The sequence below is a fragment of the Cynara cardunculus genome, assembly GCF_001531365.2.
Source record: "Cynara cardunculus var. scolymus isolate 2C chromosome LG 5, CcrdV1, whole genome shotgun sequence".
Taxonomy (NCBI): Eukaryota; Viridiplantae; Streptophyta; class Magnoliopsida; order Asterales; family Asteraceae; genus Cynara; species Cynara cardunculus.
Window position 1 is genome coordinate 13,484,999 of NC_037532.1, and position 21,465 is coordinate 13,506,463.

General features: G+C 32.5%; 1 protein-coding gene across 1 annotated transcript; it reads right to left on the bottom strand.

Annotated features, from left to right (window-relative positions):
* Positions 1–3,440: 3,440 nt before the first annotated feature.
* On the bottom strand, positions 3,441–4,520 carry LOC112512438 (non-specific lipid-transfer protein 1-like). The gene is made up of 2 exons (XM_025118400.1): positions 4,122–4,520; positions 3,441–3,694 (listed from the first exon to the last, which is right to left on the bottom strand). Exons 1-2 carry the CDS (start codon positions 4,457–4,459, stop codon positions 3,685–3,687), a joined length of 348 nt encoding a protein of 115 aa, XP_024974168.1. The 5' UTR covers positions 4,460–4,520; the 3' UTR covers positions 3,441–3,684.
* Positions 4,521–21,465: the final 16,945 nt, after the last annotated feature.

Below are 21,465 nucleotides of genomic sequence, written 5' to 3' on the forward strand. Positions count from 1 at the left end.
CCGAATACCAATTATATTGGTTACCGGATAGAGCCGAATATCAGATACCTCTGGTTAACGGGGAATGTGATGGTGTAGTGTCCGACACTTCCATTCCATTACGACGCCTGATTGAACTGATCATCTATCGGGAACAACGTATCTTAATGATACGGATGACCTTCTTACCTTGAATATTTTTTATTATATAACTTTCAATTTTTAGAGATTTACACTTAAATTGATTTCACTTGTATCGTAATGTTTTCCTTCAGTTATTTATTCATATTTGATATTCTTCTGCTATTATTCGTTCACTGGGCAATGTTTGCTCAGTCGAGGTTTGTTTTGTTTTACCTTGGCAGGTTCAGGATCTAAGTTAGGGACAAGAGGAAGGGTCGAGATGGCTTAGGATTCTAAAAGACTAGCGGTTGAATATAGTGTTTTTGCTATGTTATTAGGTGATTATGTTAGTGTTATGTAATATAATGGTTGTAATGTTTTTTTTTGGGAGTTTCATTAGAGCTTTGTACTGTAAATGGTAGACTTTTGATCCGTTTTCGGTTGTGACATGTCTCATCTTAAGTTTAGTAGGATGGGGTGTTACATTCATGGCCTCAAATAGTAGTCAAAACCAAGTATTAAAATCAATACGGTTTCATAAGTTTCAAAACCCAAATTAATTTCATCTCCCAAGTATCAATAACTTTTCCTTTTCAAGAATAAGGTAGTTTCTCATGAATCTTGCAAAATCATGAGTTTTACATTCCAACATACCACATTTAAGATTATATTTCACATCTATAACAAGATCAAAGAACCAAACATTAATTTTATCAAAAAGGACAACCCCCCCCCCCCCCAAAAAAAATCTCTCAAAATACCCTAAGTTGATCAAAATCCATAAATACGTAAAATACATCAAGAGGCATGTCTAGGAGACTAAAATATAACATTTTTGCATATATAAAAGTTTAGAAAGGTTAGCATAAACTTACAATACCAGGTTTTGAAGAAAACCCCAAACCAAGCAAAATGGTGAGAATAAGGAGTGAACCTTGAATCACTGGTTCCAAACCTTGAATGTTCCAAACCTTGAATCTTGAGGTTTGATGCTCTTAAATGTTCCTTTTTTTTGCTCTAAAATGCTTAAAATCGGACATGCTAGCTCCCAACCAACATAGACATATAGAGAGAGGGAAAGAGTTGACAAAATGGCCAAAACCCCTAAAAATTGTTTTAATTGCCCCTGTGACGACACCCGAAATCCAGCGTTGCGATGCTGGTGGCCCGCTATACCTCTCACACATACAGACCCTACACGTCCTGCACGACATGCCTCGCGGTTTAATCCATGCGGGGGGTCGCATTACCCATTGTTTCTTTGAGCCTCTCCAGTAAACCATACGACTTCGGTCACGACTTGAGGTCATGGGTCAAGTATGTTAGCTGTTGTTTGGCCCCTTCTTCTTGGTTTTTCTTGTAGGATTTCTTGCCATAAGTTTTTCTCGCGAAATGAACTTGAAAAAGGATAAATTAAATCCACAATCTAATTTAACAAACTATTTTTATAATTGATGATTTTGATGTTACAGTCACTGAGCCTTTTAACACATTATAATTCTCTAACCATTTAAGTCTTATAATTAGTGACCATTATTTTTTGTCAGTAACATTTCCAAGTTAGTGACCACAATTTTTGGTCACTAACCCTTCCAACTCATTACAGTTATCTAATTAATGACCATTATTAGTTTGTCACTAATAATACTAACTAAGTGGCTACCAATTTTTGCTTACTAAATATTCCAACCTATTTTTGTTCACTAACACATTCAATGTAGTGACAACCAGTTTTTGGTCACTAAACCCTTCCAACTCTATGATTAATAGATATCATTTAGAGGGTACCTCTTGTTGGCCACTAACAAATTCAATTTATTGACCATCATTTTTAGTCATTAGTCACTTTAATCTAATATTTTCTGTGACGATACACAAAGTCGTAAAAAAATTCTCTAAGAATTAGTGACCACATTTATTTTGTCACTAAAACTTGTATCAACGACCAAAATCTAATGACGACCTTTGTCATCCTTAAGGGTGTAAATGATACGAGACAATTCGCGAGTTATTCGAGATCGACTCGGTCAAAAATCAGTCAACACTCGACTCGAATAGGCTCGGCTCAAACTCGAACTCGACATATTATTAGTCTAGTCGAACTACCCAATACTCGACTCCAAAAACTCGTGAGATACTCGAATTTTTATATATAGTTAGTTTTAAAAATATAATCAGTTTTATAATATAATATGTATAATATAATGTAATAAAAGTGTCTTATATTTCTAAATATTTGAACGATATTGTGCATTTTTAATCATAAAAACTATATCAATATTTTTTTTTTTGTTAAAATCATAATTAAAAAAGACAAAAAAATTATAGAAGTGTTGATGAAGTTGTCCCACATTGGAAGAGAGATAATAAAAAAATGATGGAGAGTTATTATAAAAAGAGAGGGATGTAATGAAGTTTGTAACTTTGTCTTTTCTATGATGAAGTTTGAGATGCATCCCCTTAGTTTTTTAAAATTTAAAAGAACACCTATAAGTTTTATAATTTATAAAAAGAAGACCTTAAGATTTCATAAATTTTGATGGGTGAGCTTGATTTGAGTTCTAGTTCGAGTTTGATTTGAGTAGGAGTTCGAGTTTCAAACGAGTTCGAGTTTAAAAAATTGCAATCGAGTCGAGTTTAGTTTTTAACTACTAACGAGTTTTCGAGTCGAGTATACTGATATACTCAAGTTCGACTCGCATCATTTACGCCCTTAGTCATCCTTACTAGCATCACAGTTTGTTCTTGTAATACTGTAGCTTTTCATATAATGGCGTTTTCAATAAATTATAATAAAATAGTAATTTCTATTAACCATTAATGAACAAATTGATTTTGTTTAGTGGTTCAACCAAATAATGAACAAATAAATACGACTCCGTTAACATTCAAAAAGGTAACGAATGAACAAATAATTCTTCTCTATACAACTTGACAATAAAAGGAAAAGAGATTTTTTGGTTGGGAAATAAAACCCAATTAATGTATTTCATCTCTCTTTCAGAATTTAATTTTAATGATTTCTATTTTTCCTACAAATTATTATTAAGAAAATTTCTTTTAAATATTTATTTTCCGTATTATTGGAGATTCGTTTAAACAGGTAAATAAGAGCATCTCCAACAATATTTAAAATTTAAAGGAGCTAGTTAGTGATTTTCTTCTTTATTTTGATTCAACAAAATTATTCTTCAAGATTAGGAAAACAACATAAAATTATAAGGTTAAAATAATTCTCTAAAACTTAATCTATTATAATTAATAAAAATATGTTAAAGTTAAATATAATTATTTTAAAGATTTTTAGTTTTAGTTTTTTAAAAATTGTAAATGCAAGATGACTTAAAAGAGGGATAGATTAGATACCAAGTAGATTTATTACATACAATCAAGAATATATATATTCTTGAAGCCAAATACTTTAGAAACAAAAAGGAGACAAACAGAGAAAGAGCAGCAGGGCCATATAAATGTGCCTGCCCTCCATCTCCAACTCCATCTTTTATTAATGCTAAAAAGAAAATCCAAAACATATGCAAATCTCATCTCTCTTCATCATCCTCCATCTTCATCAACCAAAAGTTACTGAATCCTACAATTTCCACATCAACATCATCATATCAGTAAACTTCCATCTGTTTCCTGCAAACTTGTTAGCCAAAACCAAATACCTTACTATGATAAAATCAGGTTTATGGGATGCAAAATTTGTCAAAATGTTCTAATATGCTGTTTTAATAACACTTTTGTCGATAGGTATACCAAGGTATTACAATAGAATTTGTTTGGATGTTCTAACAGACGTTTTGATGTCCTATAAAACCGATTTTGTTGTAGCGTATTCAAGAACAACCTTGATTAATAAACATTTCTAATCCATTGGCAATGAGTGTACTTTTAGAGATTTAAACAATACCAATGCATCATCATGAATGCTTGTTTCGGTTATATGTTGAATGTGGAACGTGTGTGTGTGAATGTGTGTGTTCATGAGGGATAAATCATAATAGTAGGCATACTTGGAACAGTCGGTCTTGGGGCTGATCTTGTACGGAATATTGACACCACACTTGGCGGGAAGTCCAGCAGCGTTTGACTGGTTAATCCCAGGAAACGACGAATAAGCGTTCTTAAGGCAGCCACAGGCGATTTTCCGGTCACCCGTCGTTCTAGCAGCATTGTTAAGTGCCCTAACACCATTACAACAGCCTCCCAATGCCCCACCAGACCTCAGGTATGGCAGGCAAGGCAACAAGCTGCTGGCCACCTGACCACAAGTGATGGCTTCTGCATGGGGTGCCAAAACCACCATGCAAGCCACCACCACACAAGCCATCTTCATCAATATGCCTGCCATTGTTTCAAGTGTAGCTACTCAAGGGATATACTAATTAGAGATGCTTAGGATTTAGATGAATGGAAATGAATGGAGTCTATGGGGTTTATATAGAGCCAAGAGTGACACTTTTTGTGACCACCACCGTTTTTTTATTGCTAACACGAATAGAATATTGCTTTATGGAGAATACTAGAAAAAAAAAACATCGCAAATGGTACCAGAAAATTTGTTGCTCAAATATAAATGAGAGTAAATCATACATTCGTACGTTTCAATTTTTATTCAAAATTGTTTCTTATTTCATTGATTTTTCATTACTTTTTCTCAAAATATAAATGAAAGTAAATCATACAGCTTTACTTTTTTTCCCTTCAAAATATGAATGTCTAGATATTTGATCGTTTAAAAAATGAAAAGAAAATACAAATGGACTTTCATATTTTAAACGATCAAGTGTTCAGATATTTTGTTAGACAAATAAATTATTGCACTTACTGAAACCGATCAAATAAATATTTAAACTTAGTGAAACCGAACAAATAAATCCTTGAATTTATTGAAATCAAGAAAAAAGACAATCACATGATCGTAAGAAATTGTCGTGCTTGTCGTCAACTTTAAATTTGTAAATTAAATAATGGATAATATAGAGATGTTAGTTTATCGGTTTATTGTAATTTGCTACTGATATATTCATAAATAAGATAGAAATAATATACTTATAAGTGTAAAGATTTATTTTTTCAAAAAATGTTTAGAGACTTAATCATTACAATTATCATAATCTATTGGAGATTAAGAGGACGTTTGGTTCGTAGAATGAAATTCTATGGAATTAGAATTTATTAAATGAATTTGACTTTGAAAGAATGAAATGAAATCTGATAGAATTTGACCATGCCTTGTGATTGCGTTTGGTCGCATGGAATTGAAATGAAATTCTTAACGGAATTGGAATTTTTTTTGTTTGGTTCACGGAATTCAACTTTGGAATCGAAATTAAATATCAACAAATGACTTTTTATGAATTTTTTGTCATTTTTAAAAAAAATTAAAATTACTATTAAACCAAATTGTATTATTAACATCAGATAAAATTTGAAATTGTTCACTTATATTATTAATATCAGAAATTTGGATGAGGGCTACGGTATTCGTAGGAAAGGAATTTGAAATCCTTGGTACATCAAGTGGAATCGTGATATCGGTGACCGAATGAATTTGTAGGAATTGAAAGGATTCATTCACTTATAATCTGTGAACCAAACATCATATTTGGAATTTGGTCAAATGATTGGACATTCCAATTTTTTTCAATTCCACCAAATTTTTATGATCCAAACAGGCCCTAAGGGTTTTTTCAGTTTCAATAGGTTCAACAATTTAATTTGTTCGGTTCTCATAAGTCATAACAACAAAAATTTATTTGTTTCAAAAACATTAACCTAAAAACCTAATTAATCAATTGTAAATTAAAGAGATGCATGTGGGTGTGAAATCACTTAGCACAAGAATGAAGATGGGAGGATTGAGGTATGGGAATTGAGTGAGGAGTAGTTGGTGGTTGGGTCTTGAATATTTCATCCAACAATTTATTGCATATCGATCGATATTATTTCATTAGGGCCTACAACCAGCAGTTTTTAGTGCGAATAGATCTACCTTCGATCACATTTGCACTATTCAGAATAGATTTATCATTCATTTTGATGACGATATTTACCGTGTAAAATTCAACGGACTTCTTATAAAACGTTAAAGGGTAGTTTTTAACAAAGCAAACGACGACCATAATTGTAAGAGGACTGTTTTGTGGTTAAAAAACGCAGAAGCTAATCTTAGAAATCATTTATCAAGATTCTTAATTTGATGTAACTGAAATCTTTTTAGCAAATTTGTTGTGCTTCTATACCCTCGTGAAAAGCATGAAAAAGAGAGAGTGAAACTAGTTTTCGTATCTATGGTTTCTAGTTTTGAAATTTTGATTTTTGTTTTTATAGTCTGTAAATTTATTTTTATTTTTATCGTTGAGATTAAAACGTTATTTTTAAGTATAAAAAACTAAAATAGAAATGAATTTCAAACTATAGGGATGAAAAAACCAATAAATTTTAAATCATAAGAAAGAAAAAGGTAATGAATTATAAACCATAGAGATGAAATACGTAATTTCAAAACTATAAAGAAGAAAATATAAATTTTTAACAAACCAGACAGACTAAATATGTAATTAACTCAAAAATTAGCGTATCTATATCCTCTAACATTTAACAAACCACACGGACTGAAAATGAATTTTTTAACAGACCGAAGGCTGTTTTCATCTTTTCTCGATTTTAAAGAATTTGTTAAAGGAAAAAAAAAGAGAAAACTTCAAAATCTTAATTTTATTTTACTCTTTCTTTTTTGACGAAAAACAACTTTACTTTTAATTAATGTATCTCCTTCTACAAGTCTTAAATAGTATGTATTAACTAATTATAGATTTGAAAATACAGTTATTCATTTTTGAATCTGAACACGACAAATCAGTATTTATTTTAGAAGGAAAAAAACACATTATTTCTTCATTTCACATCACCCATCAACCTTTGTCCAACAAAATTAATTGAGAGGAAAAGGAACATAATGTTTTTTGTACTTTGTATTTGCATGATGTAAATTCATAATCTTTGCAATATAGGTTTTTTTTCTTAACAAAATTGGTTTATGATAATACTTATGTGATCTCCATTTACACAAGCCAACTTTTAACACTTTAACACTAGAATAAAGAATATCAATTTTTGTTAAGTTATTGTTTGTAAAAGTTCAATCAAGGTTATTAGACCTGCAACCTTTTTAGGGAAAGGTTCAACCAACATCAACAAAGAATTATGTTACCCAAACCATTAGAAATTCGAAATACCCACTACTAGAAAACAGAGTATCTGTAATGGTTATTAGCGACGGAAAAAATCCGTCACAAATCAGCGACGAATAGGTCAAAACCATTTTCCTCGCAGATCAACGACGGATTAGCGGGAGAACTGGTTTTTGGCTTATTCGTCGTTGATCCGTCGCTGATCAGCGAGGGATTAACCAAAAACCACTTCTCTTGCAGATCGCTCGCTGATAAGCAGGTGTCCGTCGCTAATCTACGAGGGATCTGCGAGAGATTATCCTATTTTTCATATTTTCTCATTTTTTATGTGTTATATATACACATGTTTATGTGTAGGTGTCATATGTATACGTGTATATGTGTTATATGTCTATATGTGTTTTGGTTGCTAACCGCGATAATTAGATCTATGTTTATTTTGTTGAAGATACATGTATCAGTTGATATATATATATATATATATATACACACACACACACTAGTTGTGTACCCGTGCAATATGGCGGGATGTAAAAGTTTCTTCAAAATTTATTTAACGTTGATATCTCAAATACTTTCAAGATGTGTGCTACCTGTGTATCTATGTTAGATTTCCATCGAAAAGAAATGGTGGTGTTGATAAAAACGAATAGTTTATGTGAAATAATTATAAAGACAAACACATTTGTTATTGTAATCATTTTCAGAATTAACTTCTTCACTTGCAAAAGTATGAAAAAATGTTCAACAGTTTCTCCAAAATGAAGAAAATATGAAATTTTTGAAATTTCGGTAACTCCACATAAATATAAAATTGTCATAAACAATAAAACAAAAACCATTGAATCAAGATTATAGAAAAAACAATATGCTCCAATAACAACGTTAATTATCATAGATTATTTTTACACAAGTAATAATTTTTTAAAGAGAAAAACACTAAAATTGATGCAATAACAATACACAATTTTCTCATTATGGTTGTAGCCGCAAACCCAGAAGCTGAAAATCCTACCCTTGGTAAACATATCTTAAGAAAAACTGTTAAGAAATAACATTCAATAGAGTTTGCAAAAGCATTAGCTATTTTCACGAAAAAAAAAGTTGTACTTTATGCATTTAAGGTTGTTTTTAAGACTTTTCTTACATCTGATTTTTAAGATAGTATAGATAATAAGTTTTTCAACCTATCTTTTTATTCATCATAATTGAAATATAATTAAATATTAATATAACAAAATTTCTAAGTTATGTCACTTTTGATGACAACTGTGGAGTTGTGTACCACGTAACTTAATTAGTAATGAAATTAGACATGATAATTAATGTCAATCGAACAAGGTGGCTTGAAGCAATATTATATCCTTAGAGAATATATATGAATATTCAAAATTTCTTGATGATTTGTTTGCTAAAAATATAAATTTATATTATATTATAAAACATTTGACAAAAACTTTTAAAAACTATTTTTTATTCATGAAGTACTGTATATTGATGCATATTACTTAAAATTCAAGATTACAAGTAAATTATACATAAGTATAACTGATTAAAGCTCCATGTATGAATTCGTGTAACTAACTGTGGATAAACATAATCAAATAGAGGATAAACATCTTATTTTAAAATAAAAAATAAAAAATATAATTAGAATAATTATCGAGTTCTAACAAAATAATTAATTATTATCTTTACAAAAAAATTATATTATTAAACCAAATATAAGTTACTTCGTTATTAAATCTAAATTAAATTATAATAAAAAATTGAATTAAAAAATTACACAAAAAATATGAATTTTAAATAGTTAATTTGATACTATTATCGATATATTTTGTCAAATTTTTATGATACTTTAAGTTTATATTTTATTCAAAAATAAAAACATTTCGCTTTTTCAAAATCACATAAGACCATACTATAACATCGATTGAGATAAAAAATAAAAAGAAATATTAAAATCAAGATGAGTTACTTGTGACAAGTATACACAAATATTCACATCCATCCAAATTTGTATAACACGAAAATACGTACCATCATATCCGATCCGGAAGTTAAACGAGAAACGTGTTCATCACAGATCGATCATTGAAAGTTTGCAGATACGAGCTTATCGGCGCACATATATCGGCTCTATAAAAAAAACACTTACTGGGCAAACCATGGCTGGGTGTTTTGCTTATTGCAACTGCTCCAAATGGCTAATTTGATCAGATTGAAATTGTCTTAGGAGCTTCAAAGACTGGGGGTATAAATCAAGATCAATTCCATCTACATTTCTACCCACTCTCACTTTCAGTATCCCCTGAATATAAAAGTCATAATAAAAATATAGCTTCTGAAGTTGTACCCACAAACACATCACCAATAAAACTAAACATACCCAATATATCTCATCCGGAGGGGGTTAAAAATTTAGGCAGACCTTAGCTCTGTACCAACAAACATATCAAAACTGTAAATTGATGTCATTATTCTAGGGTGATTATAGAAGGCTGCTTTAAGGAATGTGGAAGAGATGGTGAGATGGGAACGAATATGAGCTTTAAAACATGTACATTTTGCAAAAGAATATATACCTCTTAATTTTCAACACGTAACTATTTTACGTGCTTATATATATATATATATATATATATATATATATATATAGATTAAATGTGCATTTGTTTAAGCCTTGGATATAATAAAAGCAAGACCATGGAAATCCCTCAAATAGCTTCTTAAAATGTTCACAAAACCCAACTCACAACTAAGCCATGGGTGCTACTGCTAAATGTCATCAACAATTGGGTCACATAAAACCAATAGATAATTGCATTACTAAAAATGTGTTCCGTGTAAAGGATGCACGAAGGCCCATGAAATTACAAAATGGGACACATAGAATAAAAGTTTATATACAACCAACCAACACTCACTTGTTCGAACGAAGAGGAATGATGAATATGACGCAAGGATCACAGTGTAGCTAAGATGAAAACCTAAGAAATAGAAAAGCCTTACAACAGTCATCGCAACATTAACTTGGAAAAAAAATTAAGCCTTACACCCAACCATTATAGTCATCAAAGTCACATTCACAAGATTATAATCACCTTTGATCTTTGATAGAAGACACCAAATTTAACATAACTTTCTATTATGTACATCATTGAGATAATAAAACTAATGTTATCATATGTGTAGTACTAACCATGAGGAAGTGGAAGGATCCCATCATACCCATTTTCTCAATTAAAAACTAAGCTAAAAACCCATAAAACTATATAGAGGCAACAAAAAAAGATGCTACTGACATGAGAATAGCAATGGTGAGCACCCATACACTAACATATAGAATGATTAGCACACAACAAAATTTGAAGTTGGAATCAAAGAACAAAGAAGAAATTTAGATGAAAAGGGTACCTCATTGCAAGAAATCCATAGCTCTCCTTTTTTTCCTCTTTTGTAATACAGATGTAATTATCAAGACCTTCTGAGTATTTCTTCATCCATCGATGCATTGCACGAGAATCAGGAGGTGTGGTGAGTGGGAAAATTGAAGGGGCGTAGGCTGGGGTTTTCAGGCAGGATTCATATATAAACCAAGAAGAAAATAGCCATCTGCTATTAAATCATCAAAAGTGAGGAAAAATACTGGTGTGAATCCGATAGAAAAAATCAATGTTTCCAACTTATTCCGAATATTTTTTCTCCAGTTTATCCCATCATCCAAGCTTCAATCCTTGTTCCTCTTCATCTTACCTGCATTAATTATTTTGTGTGATTATAGATCCTAACAATAACCACAATGACATTAGTAACAAATAGATCAAAATTTTATAGTTGATTGAGAGAACCATAATATATCACATCAAACTTATTCTAAAAATCACAACATGTTTAACCTACATGAAACTAAATAGTTAAAAAAGCACATGAATTAGATTCTGAGTGTCAAGGAAGATATAAAACTTTATCAGAAGGCGGTTAAATAAATACAATTAGGTTCCTCCTTAGTCGATTTATGGTTCCATGGCGCCACTGATTATTACTCCATTCTAATGGAGATCCGAGAGAGGATTGGCATGGTTTGGTTGATGAAGATCAACGAAAACAGTCTTCATGAAACACCTTTGATCTTTGATAGAAGACACCAAATTTGACATAACTTTCTATTATTTACACCATCTATATATATCTATAAAGCAGAAACATACAATGTTGACGTGGCATCTCCTCATATCAGTATTCATGCCTTTCTTTTTTCTCAATTTTTCTTTTTTTTTAGGTTTTATATTTAATCTAATGCTTTTACTCTTCATCTTCTACCTTTACAATTTCTTCTCATCTACTTCTCTCTATCATAAACTTCTTTGCTCTTCTCCATCTCTCATCCGGATAAGAAATAATGGATTGACAGTATAGCTGGTGGTATGCCTCTCTCTATCTTTCTATGCATCTATAGAAAGATATGAAGCAATAATTATGAGTTTTTTACTTTTATTTTCTCGATCTCTCTATCTATTTTGTTGTCTGCCATATAAGGAGGAAGAGGAAAAGTTTATGACAAAATCAGTTGCCAGTGTGTTTCCTTCATCTCTGAAGTTCCGAGAAAACCAATTAGATTCCCCAATATCTCCATGAGACTGGATACACAAAACGTGGAATGAAATGTTTGCATTTTGAATTACTACCTCAATTTTCCACAAAATATGGACATTGAAGTCGATCTAGATATCTCAGATCGGCAATTTTGTTATTTTAATTTTGAGGATTAGAGATTGTTTTTGTTAACAGTTAATTATTTATCTTCTATTACATTTTTCAGGACTCGGGATATTCATAGAAGGAAAAAAATGACAATTTCCCGTCTTTTTAAACTAAAACATAATTTGATAATTTCCTACAATAACCACGTTCCATGTCACAATTTTATTGGATTTTTCATTATAGAAGGTAATATTCGGTTTTACACCTAATAATATACGGAATTGACATATGTTTATTTATAAATTATATTTTTATTTTTCACAAGCAATATATTACACCTCTCTTTAATCTTATAATAAGAAAACCAAAAACAAGAAATTAGTTCTATACCTATAGAGTGTATTCTCTGTCGTTTCAGAAGTTTACTTCTTTTACGCTACATATTCATTTTTTCTACAACCAATTTATTTTAATTCTCTTTGTTCTAACAAAATAAAACATTCAGAAATAAAATTTTATAATAATTATTGTGATACCATATAACACTTTATATCGAATTCAAACCTATCGGTGCTTTCTTTCATCAATCAACAATGACCGTGGAAGCGCGGTAAAGTAACCTAGTTAAGATATTAAAACTAATGTTACCGAATGTTTAGTACTAAGGGGCCGTTTACCAAACACTTACTCGGTAAGCGCTTATCGGCTAAATTTAACACTATAATTTACTTACCGGGTAAGATTTTAATCCACCAAAACGATATCGTATGCAAGAATTTACCCGGTAAGAGCTTACCGTGGTAAGAGTCGTCACCCTCACTTACTAGATAAGACTCTTGGTACTTGTCTCGCTCTAACTGGGGTAAGATTCTTGATCTATACCATATTCATCCGATAAGATAATGTCACTTGATGTTCACTTACTCGAGTAAGCATTTGGTAAACGGCCCCTAACTATGAGGAAGTGGAAGAGATCCCATCATACCCCATTTTCTTAATTAAAAATTGAGCTAGAAACCTAGAAAAATTATAAAGAAGCAGCAAAAAAGATGTTATTGACTTGAGAAACAATTTCAAGTTAGACATGAAATTCAAAAAATTACATAACACAACACATAAATTGGTCAAAAATTACCAATTTAGTTAAAGTTGGTCAAACTCAAACCCCTTTGAGGCATTTCCTCAACCACCTTCTCTGCGGTAGAAAAAACACAGTTCTTTTCTAAAACCAATTCTTTTCTAAAACCAGTTCTTTTCTACACAAATTCAATAGAAATCCAAAGGAAATCAACAACCATTTTTATTAGGAATTAAACAAAAGTGTGAATATAAAACAAACTTAAGTGTGAATCTATGAAAACGAAATCAAAACATATATATAGAGAGCATACAGATGAATAACAAAATATGAAATCAGACCTGTTGTTATTCAGCAAGATGAAATCGAACTCAACTCTAAAGCTTTTGTTGGAAGAAAATCAGAAATCAAACTCCATAGATGAAATTGAACCACAAATCGAACTCCAAATTGTTGATGGTTCGAGCCTTCGTGGTGCCCAATAGGCGATGGATCGTGGTTGGAAGATGGCTAAAATTGAATGGAATGATAGGGTTGGGGTGGGGGTACATGCAGGATCTTAAAGTCTTTCTGATATTGTTGCTTCAAATTTCATTTTACTTCAAGAGAAGAATAACTTTGAATGTGAATTTGGGTTCAAAACAGGAAACAAACAAAGTGTCAAACAATTTTGGGAAGACTAAGCATATTTTTTTCATGTAAATATGGCTTATTTAGATCTGAAACTTTACCAAACAAATGATTTGTTTTAAGCATTTGTACATTGTGCATAATAGTTTGTACTTAAGAGATTTTTGAATCTCTTGCATAAATTGATAGTACTTTATGCTTTAAGACTTGTAATTAAGACTTTGATGTAAATGAATTTTATGATAGTATATATATATATATATATATATATATATAGAGAGAGAGAGAGAGAGAGAGAGAGAGAGGACGTTTCAAATGCAACCCATCACATTTGTACAACCAATGCAACCAATCAATTGAGATACTTATGTAAATGATGAGAGTTCATTTATTATGATTTGAATATTTATGGAAGATGACTATGACTAATAAGTTATGATCAATATTTTATGTTAGGAAACAATAAAAACTTTTATGAAATCACAGATTCATCAAATTAAATGGATGGTTGAAATTAGGTTGTATTTGTTGTACAAATGTAAAGGGTTGCATAATAAMTCACCTCTCTCTCTCTCTCTCTCTCTATATATATATATATATATTTATATATAATAGATATGCGTTATATGTTATATGTACACATGTGTATGCGTCATGTATATGTATTATATGTATATATATATATGTGTGTGTGTGTTATATGTACACATGTGTATGCATCATGTATATGTATTATATGTATATATACCTCTCGGTCTGTGTTATATACATATGTATACACTATGTATACATATGTGTCTTAGTTGCTAACCACGATTGGAGATATATATATATATATATATATACATATTATTGAAGATACATGTATCAGATGATGTATATATGTTTAAATGTATATGTATATACGAATGTCTAGATAATATGTGTTATATGTACACATGTGTATGTGCTATATGTATATATACCCGTCGGTCCGTGTTATATACATATGTATACACGATGTGTATATATATATGTTGGTTGATAACCACGATTGGATCTATGTATATGTTGTTGAAGATACATGTATCAAATGATGTATATATGTTTAAATGTATGTATATATGTGTATGTATAGATAACATGTGTGTGTTGTTTGGGTTTTTTCGGTTTTATTAGGCCTTAGATGGTTTCAGTGGGTTTTATTCGGTTTTATTGGGCCTGGATCCATTCTGTTGGCCTTAATTCATTTTATTGGGCTTTATTCAGTTTTATTAGGCCTTAATGGGCTTATTCGGTTTTATTGGGCCTTAATTTATTTTATTGGGGCTTAATAAGCCTTATTGGGTTTTATTCGTTTTTATTGGGTTTAAATTCATTTTATTGGGCCTTAATGGTTTTATTGGACCTTAATCCATTTTATTGGGATTCATTCAGTTTTATTGGGCCTTATTGAGCTTTATTCGGTTTTATTAGCTTTTAATCCATTTTATTGGGCCTTAATGGGTTCTATTCATTTTTATTGGGCCTTAATCATTTATTGGGCTTTACTGAATTTTATTAGGCTTTAGTGGGATTTATTCGGTTTTATCGGGCTATCTTTAGTTTTATTGGGTTTTAGTCCATTTTATTGGACCTTAATAGACTTTATTGGAATTTATTCGGTTTTATTGGCCCTAATCCATTTATTGGGCTTCATTCAATGTTATTGGGCCTTATTGGGCTTCATTCAATTTTATTGGGCCTTATTGGGTTTTATTCAATTTTAATAGACCTTAATCTATTTTATTGGGCTTTATTCAGTTTTACTGCTTTAATGGGCCTTATTGGGCTTTATTGGGTTTTATTGGGATTTAGTCCAATTTATTAGGTCTTAATGGGCTTTATTTGTTTTTATTGGGTTAATCCCTCGCTGAAAGTATCTGTCGCTAATCCATTGCTAAAAGTTTTCCTCGCTAGTCTGTCGCTGAAAGTGTCCATTGCAAATATTATCCATCACTGATACGTCACTAAATTATGTCGCTGATGACATTACCTACGAGCTTTTGACCGACGGACGATCAACGACGGATCAACGACAAAATTTTCGCAGACTTGAAGCATTGTGGCGAATTGGAGTTGCAATTGCCAAAGTGTTTGCTTATACTTTTAGGAAACTACTTGGCTTCCCTTCGGGAATCAGGTCCTCATCTGCTAGAAAAACTTATGGATTTCTTGAAGCTCCCCGATGGACCATCCCACTTTCTCTTTTCTCCAATCACAACTCGTTTTTTCTTTGCCTAAGCTTGATCATCCTCCATCAGTTGCCAGCTAGATCATCCTCCATCAATTGGCATACTTTTATAGCTTCTTGAAGAGTGGCCACTTTAACATTTCGTATTATGGACTTTGTTTCGGTGGGGAGACCCTTTCAGATAGGCCTTGATCTTGGACTTTTCATATGGGGCCAAGCGACCCATCAATCCTATATTCTCTTTGAATAAGCTCGAGTAGTCGGTGATGGATCAATTTCCCTTCTTGAGAGCTTAAAATTCATGTTCGATTCTATCCAAGGTTATTTCATTGCAATACTTGAATACTTGTCAAGTTAAAAGTGCCATTATCCCTGGTCCCAAAGTCGATCGAGTAACAATCCACCAACTGAGGTCCTTTCCTCTGGACATCTGTGAAGAAAACTTGACCTTCTGGGACTCTCCATGTTCACTTGACTTGAAGGACTGCTCAATACCTTTGAGCCAACGCATGTAAGCTATAGGCTCGACTCAACTAGAAAAATATGGTGGTTTATTATCCAAGAAGATTTTATTGGAGCACCCCTTTTTTCCCCTTTCATGTTGCCCACCACTTAGTTCTCCTTCGTACATGAATATGAACACCCCCACTAGAACCACCTATCACATTTACATCAGCTACCTCATGTCTCCGCTTACTTGCATCCCTTTCCTCTATCATCTTGGTGTACATCTTGCACCGGCGATCTAGAGCCACATCTATCATTTAAGTCATGTTTGCCATCAATTCTACTTGAGGGTTAACTACTTAAATTACAGGGCTGAGAAGGCGAACAACACCCTTGGCACATGATCCACTCTTTCCCCTAGTAAAAGCGGCAAAGAAGGTTGTAGAGCATTCTTGGGTTACATAGTCGATCCCTTCAATGCCTTCTTCTTGGACCAATTGACAACTCCTAGTGTTCATGATTTAAGACTGCCATATGCACGATAATGAACATCAAATATTCTCAAGATTAAAAATTGTAAGATACTTGTACACATATCAATCATTATAACAGTATGCACACCTAACATTAAATTCATAATAATATTGGCCAGAATGAAATTGTGAACATATTACACATGATAATCATGGATACCATCATTATAATTCTTAATAAATGCATTTTCGTTGAGTCTTAAACACGACCCCTCTAAAAGTTCTAACCCACTCTAAAAAATCTAAACTTAAATGGGTCAATTTAAGTCTTGGTATCTTAAAATGATGCCTAGTTATGTTATACTAGAGCTTTGATACCACCTTGTAGTACCCCTAATATTGATAATAATACGACTTACAATAACTTTATAATTCCATAGAAAAAAATGATGCTTACCAATAAAAGAGGAAGAACGGGAAATTAGGGGGGGGGGGGTGGTGATGTGTCTTACATTGCTACATCATCATTTTCCAAAAAAATTCTTTGTTTTTGACTTCTAAAGCCTATTACTTGAGTCTTTTGTTTATTATTTTGCATCTTATTAGACTTATATAGTTAAGTGGGTCTAATGGGCTATTTTGTGGTGGTTTAGACCTTTATCTGCTAAATGGATAAGCTACATCAAGAAAGAAGAAGTGATGCAACATGTACGATGATATTGTCAGTCTTCAAAGGAGATAATTCGAAAGTTAAGACTTTTTTATGGATTACATTGTTTCCAAGCAACCAAAGGTTGATAATTAGAAGAAGATGTGGAGAATATTATGTTCCTTTTAGCCCAAGTTTTGTAGTACTCTTGGGTAATAACCCCATTTATCCTCTTTTGTAAGCCACCTTCTTAGTGTATTTAAAGGAAGCTTTGGCTGGGATTTTAGGACATGTTTGGTGATCGAATATGTACAATGCTCTCTAGTTCTTAGTTACTTCAAGTGTGATGACCTGAATTTCAGACAACATCGGTTGAGGTAACTTTATGTGATTATATGTGATGGCATGCATGATATTTAAATAAATGCATAGACTATGTGCATATGTGTGAGAAGTGATATCATGCATACAAGAGTAAATGCTGAAACTTGCTTGTGCACGTAAATCAGAATGCATACATAGGCAAAATATTATTATATTGTGGAGGTATGTATCTTCATGGTTAAGAAATGGGTTTTATTATATAATAAAACCACCGCCCTGCAAGAATTTTATATTAGTAAAACCTCACCACCTCTATTAGAAAATATATAAAGGAGATAAAAAGATAATACCTTATCTTATCTTACCTTTGGAAATTTTAGAGAGAAAAGTGAAAGTGTGGCAATGGAGATTGTTCTTGTGAAGAGTATTTGCTTAAAAGTGATTTAAGAAAGCTGTGTTCCTTTAAAGAAATTGATGTGTGTTTAAACCTGCTATCTGTGCAATTAAGGTGAGTTTTTGTTACTAAATCATCTTGAATAATGTTATTTAAAGTGTAGGTTTTTGATGGTTTGATATTTGGAAAAAGACTGGTAAAAACTGTTTTCTAATAGTTTATAGATACGTGTTTACGATTCTGGAGTTGGAAACTAGATTCTGGAGTTGGAAACTATTTTGGAAAGATATAGAAGATTTTTGCTTCTTATAACAATTTGTGGATGAAATCCTATTTTGAGGACTTAAAGGAAATTTTGGTGTTTGGAAAAGTTGTTGAAAGAACTGGTTGTTCTTGAGTTTCAAAGTTTTGAAGATTAAACTGTTTTGAAACCATTATTGGTTAAAAACTATAGAGGGGACATTCCTTCAAGACGGTTGTGACTTTGGTCTGTTTTCGTTTGGAATTAATCTATAGATTTTGGTGGATAAAACTATGGAGGCTGTTTCATCAAGACAGTTGTGACTTCGGTCTGTCTTCGTTTGGAACTAATCCATAGATTTTGATGAGGAAATAAGGGTGGCATATCAAGGAGAGGTGTACCTTCGGTTATAAGGGTGGCATATCAAGTTGAGGTGTACCTTTGGATATAAGGGTGGCATTTATATGTGGTTATTATAACTCGTGCTATTATGTCTCTCAAGATTGGAAAAGATTTGAGTTCTTACTTCTTTGTGATTTAAGGACTCAAAGATGTTGCTCTTATTAAAAATGATAGTATTGATGTTATTGAGAAGGGAAAAACTTGACTCATGGCCAATGGTTTTGGATAAACTCTGTTTTGGAAAAGTATTTGATTTATGAGGAACCAGAGAGGCTCTGGTTGTTCCCTGAAAGGAACCAGTGGGGCTGTAGTTGCCCCTCACAATAGAGCCAGTGGGGCTCTGGTTGGCCCTCACAATAGAACTAGAGGGTTCAGGATATTGGTTTGATATGAATACAAGTCCTTTTACAAAGATTTTACTTAAACCAGAGGCTCTGTATCTATTAGATAGGAGCTCTGTGTCAAGATTATACTTATAAAGATGTTTCACAGATTTTATACTTAGAAACTTTTCTTACAAGAAAGGACAGACCAGAGAGGCTCTGGTTGGCCTGCGCGTTGAACTAGAAGGCCTCTGGTTGGTTTTACATTTTGAGCCAGAAGCTCTGGCTAGTAGAGCCAGAGCTCTGGTCATACAAGATCATTTTAATATATGTTTTTATACTTGGGGAAACTATTTTAACTATTTATGGTGTTAGTCTATGAATATTTATGAGTATTTTATTTGAGTAAGAAGCTCTGGTTAGCTTGACCACAAGCTCTGGTAAAGGAACCAGAGGAGCTATGGTCCTGTTATTTGTGAAAATATTTTGTAAGTCTGGTCTTTGGAACCAGAGGACCGATGAACACAAACAGAATGTAGATTTACATTTTATTATGTGAAATGATTTATTTGAATAATGTTTTGGTGATTTCACCCAGCAACTACATTGAAAAAGGGATCTCACTAGACCTTCAGGTCTAACCCTCATTTTGTGTTTCAAATATGTATTGCAGGAAATACAGAGTATAATGATAGTAAGGGAAAAGGGAAAACGTTATTTGTCTCCCTATGTGCATAGCTATATGAAGATCAATGGATGTGTTTTGGAATTAGATGTTATGTAGTTCAAGAGCATGTAATTTGGAATTTTTGGGTTGTGTTTTTTGTATTATAGTTCTTGTACTTTGGACCTTGGTGGGATTAAACATTTATTCTCTGAATAAATTATATGTTATATGCAATTTGACTTTTGGGGGTGTTACAGAAGTGGTATCAGAGCTTGAGTTTAAGGGATTTAGGTATTCACATGCATGATGCCTAGACTTAAACTGGTTCATTGCATACTAAAGGTCCCAGACATAGTTAGCACCTTTGAAAATAAATATGATAAGTTAAGAAATCAGTGTGTAAGGTATATTCGGATTACATTTGGCCAATGTAATTTTGAATGTACAGGTACATAACTGAACTTGGACACTTTATTATATTAGTGAATGTGGAAATGTGTTTATTAACCTTGAAATTTGCAGATGACTAGTAGATCCAGAAGGTCTGAAAGGATCACCCGCCCCAATATTAATGATGAAGAGGATTCCCCTGTTCTTGCTCCCATTGGTACCTCCGAAGGCAGAAGCAGAGGCAGAGATAGGGGTAGAGGCAGAGACAGAGGGAAAACAAGAGGTAGAAACAACCAGACAGAAGCCAATACAGATCAACGAGAGTAAAATTCTGAAAACATGAATCAAGAACAGATGCCTCAACTAGAATATGTGACTAGTGACATGCTGGAAGAAGAGATGGGAAAGCTAAGGGAAACCTTGACTTCCATCATGGGGATACCTGCCAGAATAGAAACTGGCAGAGTTGAAATATATCCATTAGTCCTAGTTATCAACAATAAGAAAGGGGATATTAAAATGTTTTTAACTTGTAAACCACCAACCTTTTCGGGGGAAAGAGATCCAGTCAAAGATATGTGTTGGATCAAGGAGATAGAATCTGTGTCTAATACCATCAGATGTGCAGAAACAGATAAAGTCAGATTTGTAGTCTCTATATTGAAGTCAAATGCATTGTTCTAGTGGGAGATGGAATCACTAGCCAGAGTACACATCTTGCAAACATTGACATGGGCAGAATTCGTAATCAAAGAACAAATTTGTCCTAAAGCTGCTATACGACAGAGAAATTTATTGAATATTCACGATTTGCATAACACTATATTTCATATGAATCAAGAAAAGTGGAGAGATACATTTGGGGATTGAAGCCATCAATCCGAGAGTTTGTAATAGCCATGAATTTGGCTACATTCTCTTTAACCGGGGATGCAGTAGAAGTGACTGAGAGAAATAAGAATCGGCAAGAGGAAGGAAAAGTGATAGAGAAGAGGAAATGAGAAGGGCCATCAACTGGATACAGAGGGCCGAAGTCTGTGAAGTATGGCAACAGACCTATGCAAAAAGTTAGTGAAAAAGCTTGTCCTCGATGTCACCAAATTCATCAAGGTTAATGCAAAACAGATCCGAGGGAATGCTACTTGTTAGAACCCATAATGCAAAATGTAAAAAGTAATGAAAAACAATAAGTGATGAAGAACCAGAAGACCAATGGAGATATCAAGG

Excerpts from the sequence above, each read along its gene's own strand:
- LOC112512438 (XM_025118400.1), bottom strand. The coding sequence starts at position 4,459 with ATGGCAGGCATATTGATGAAGATGGCTTGTGTGGTGGTGGCTTGCATG.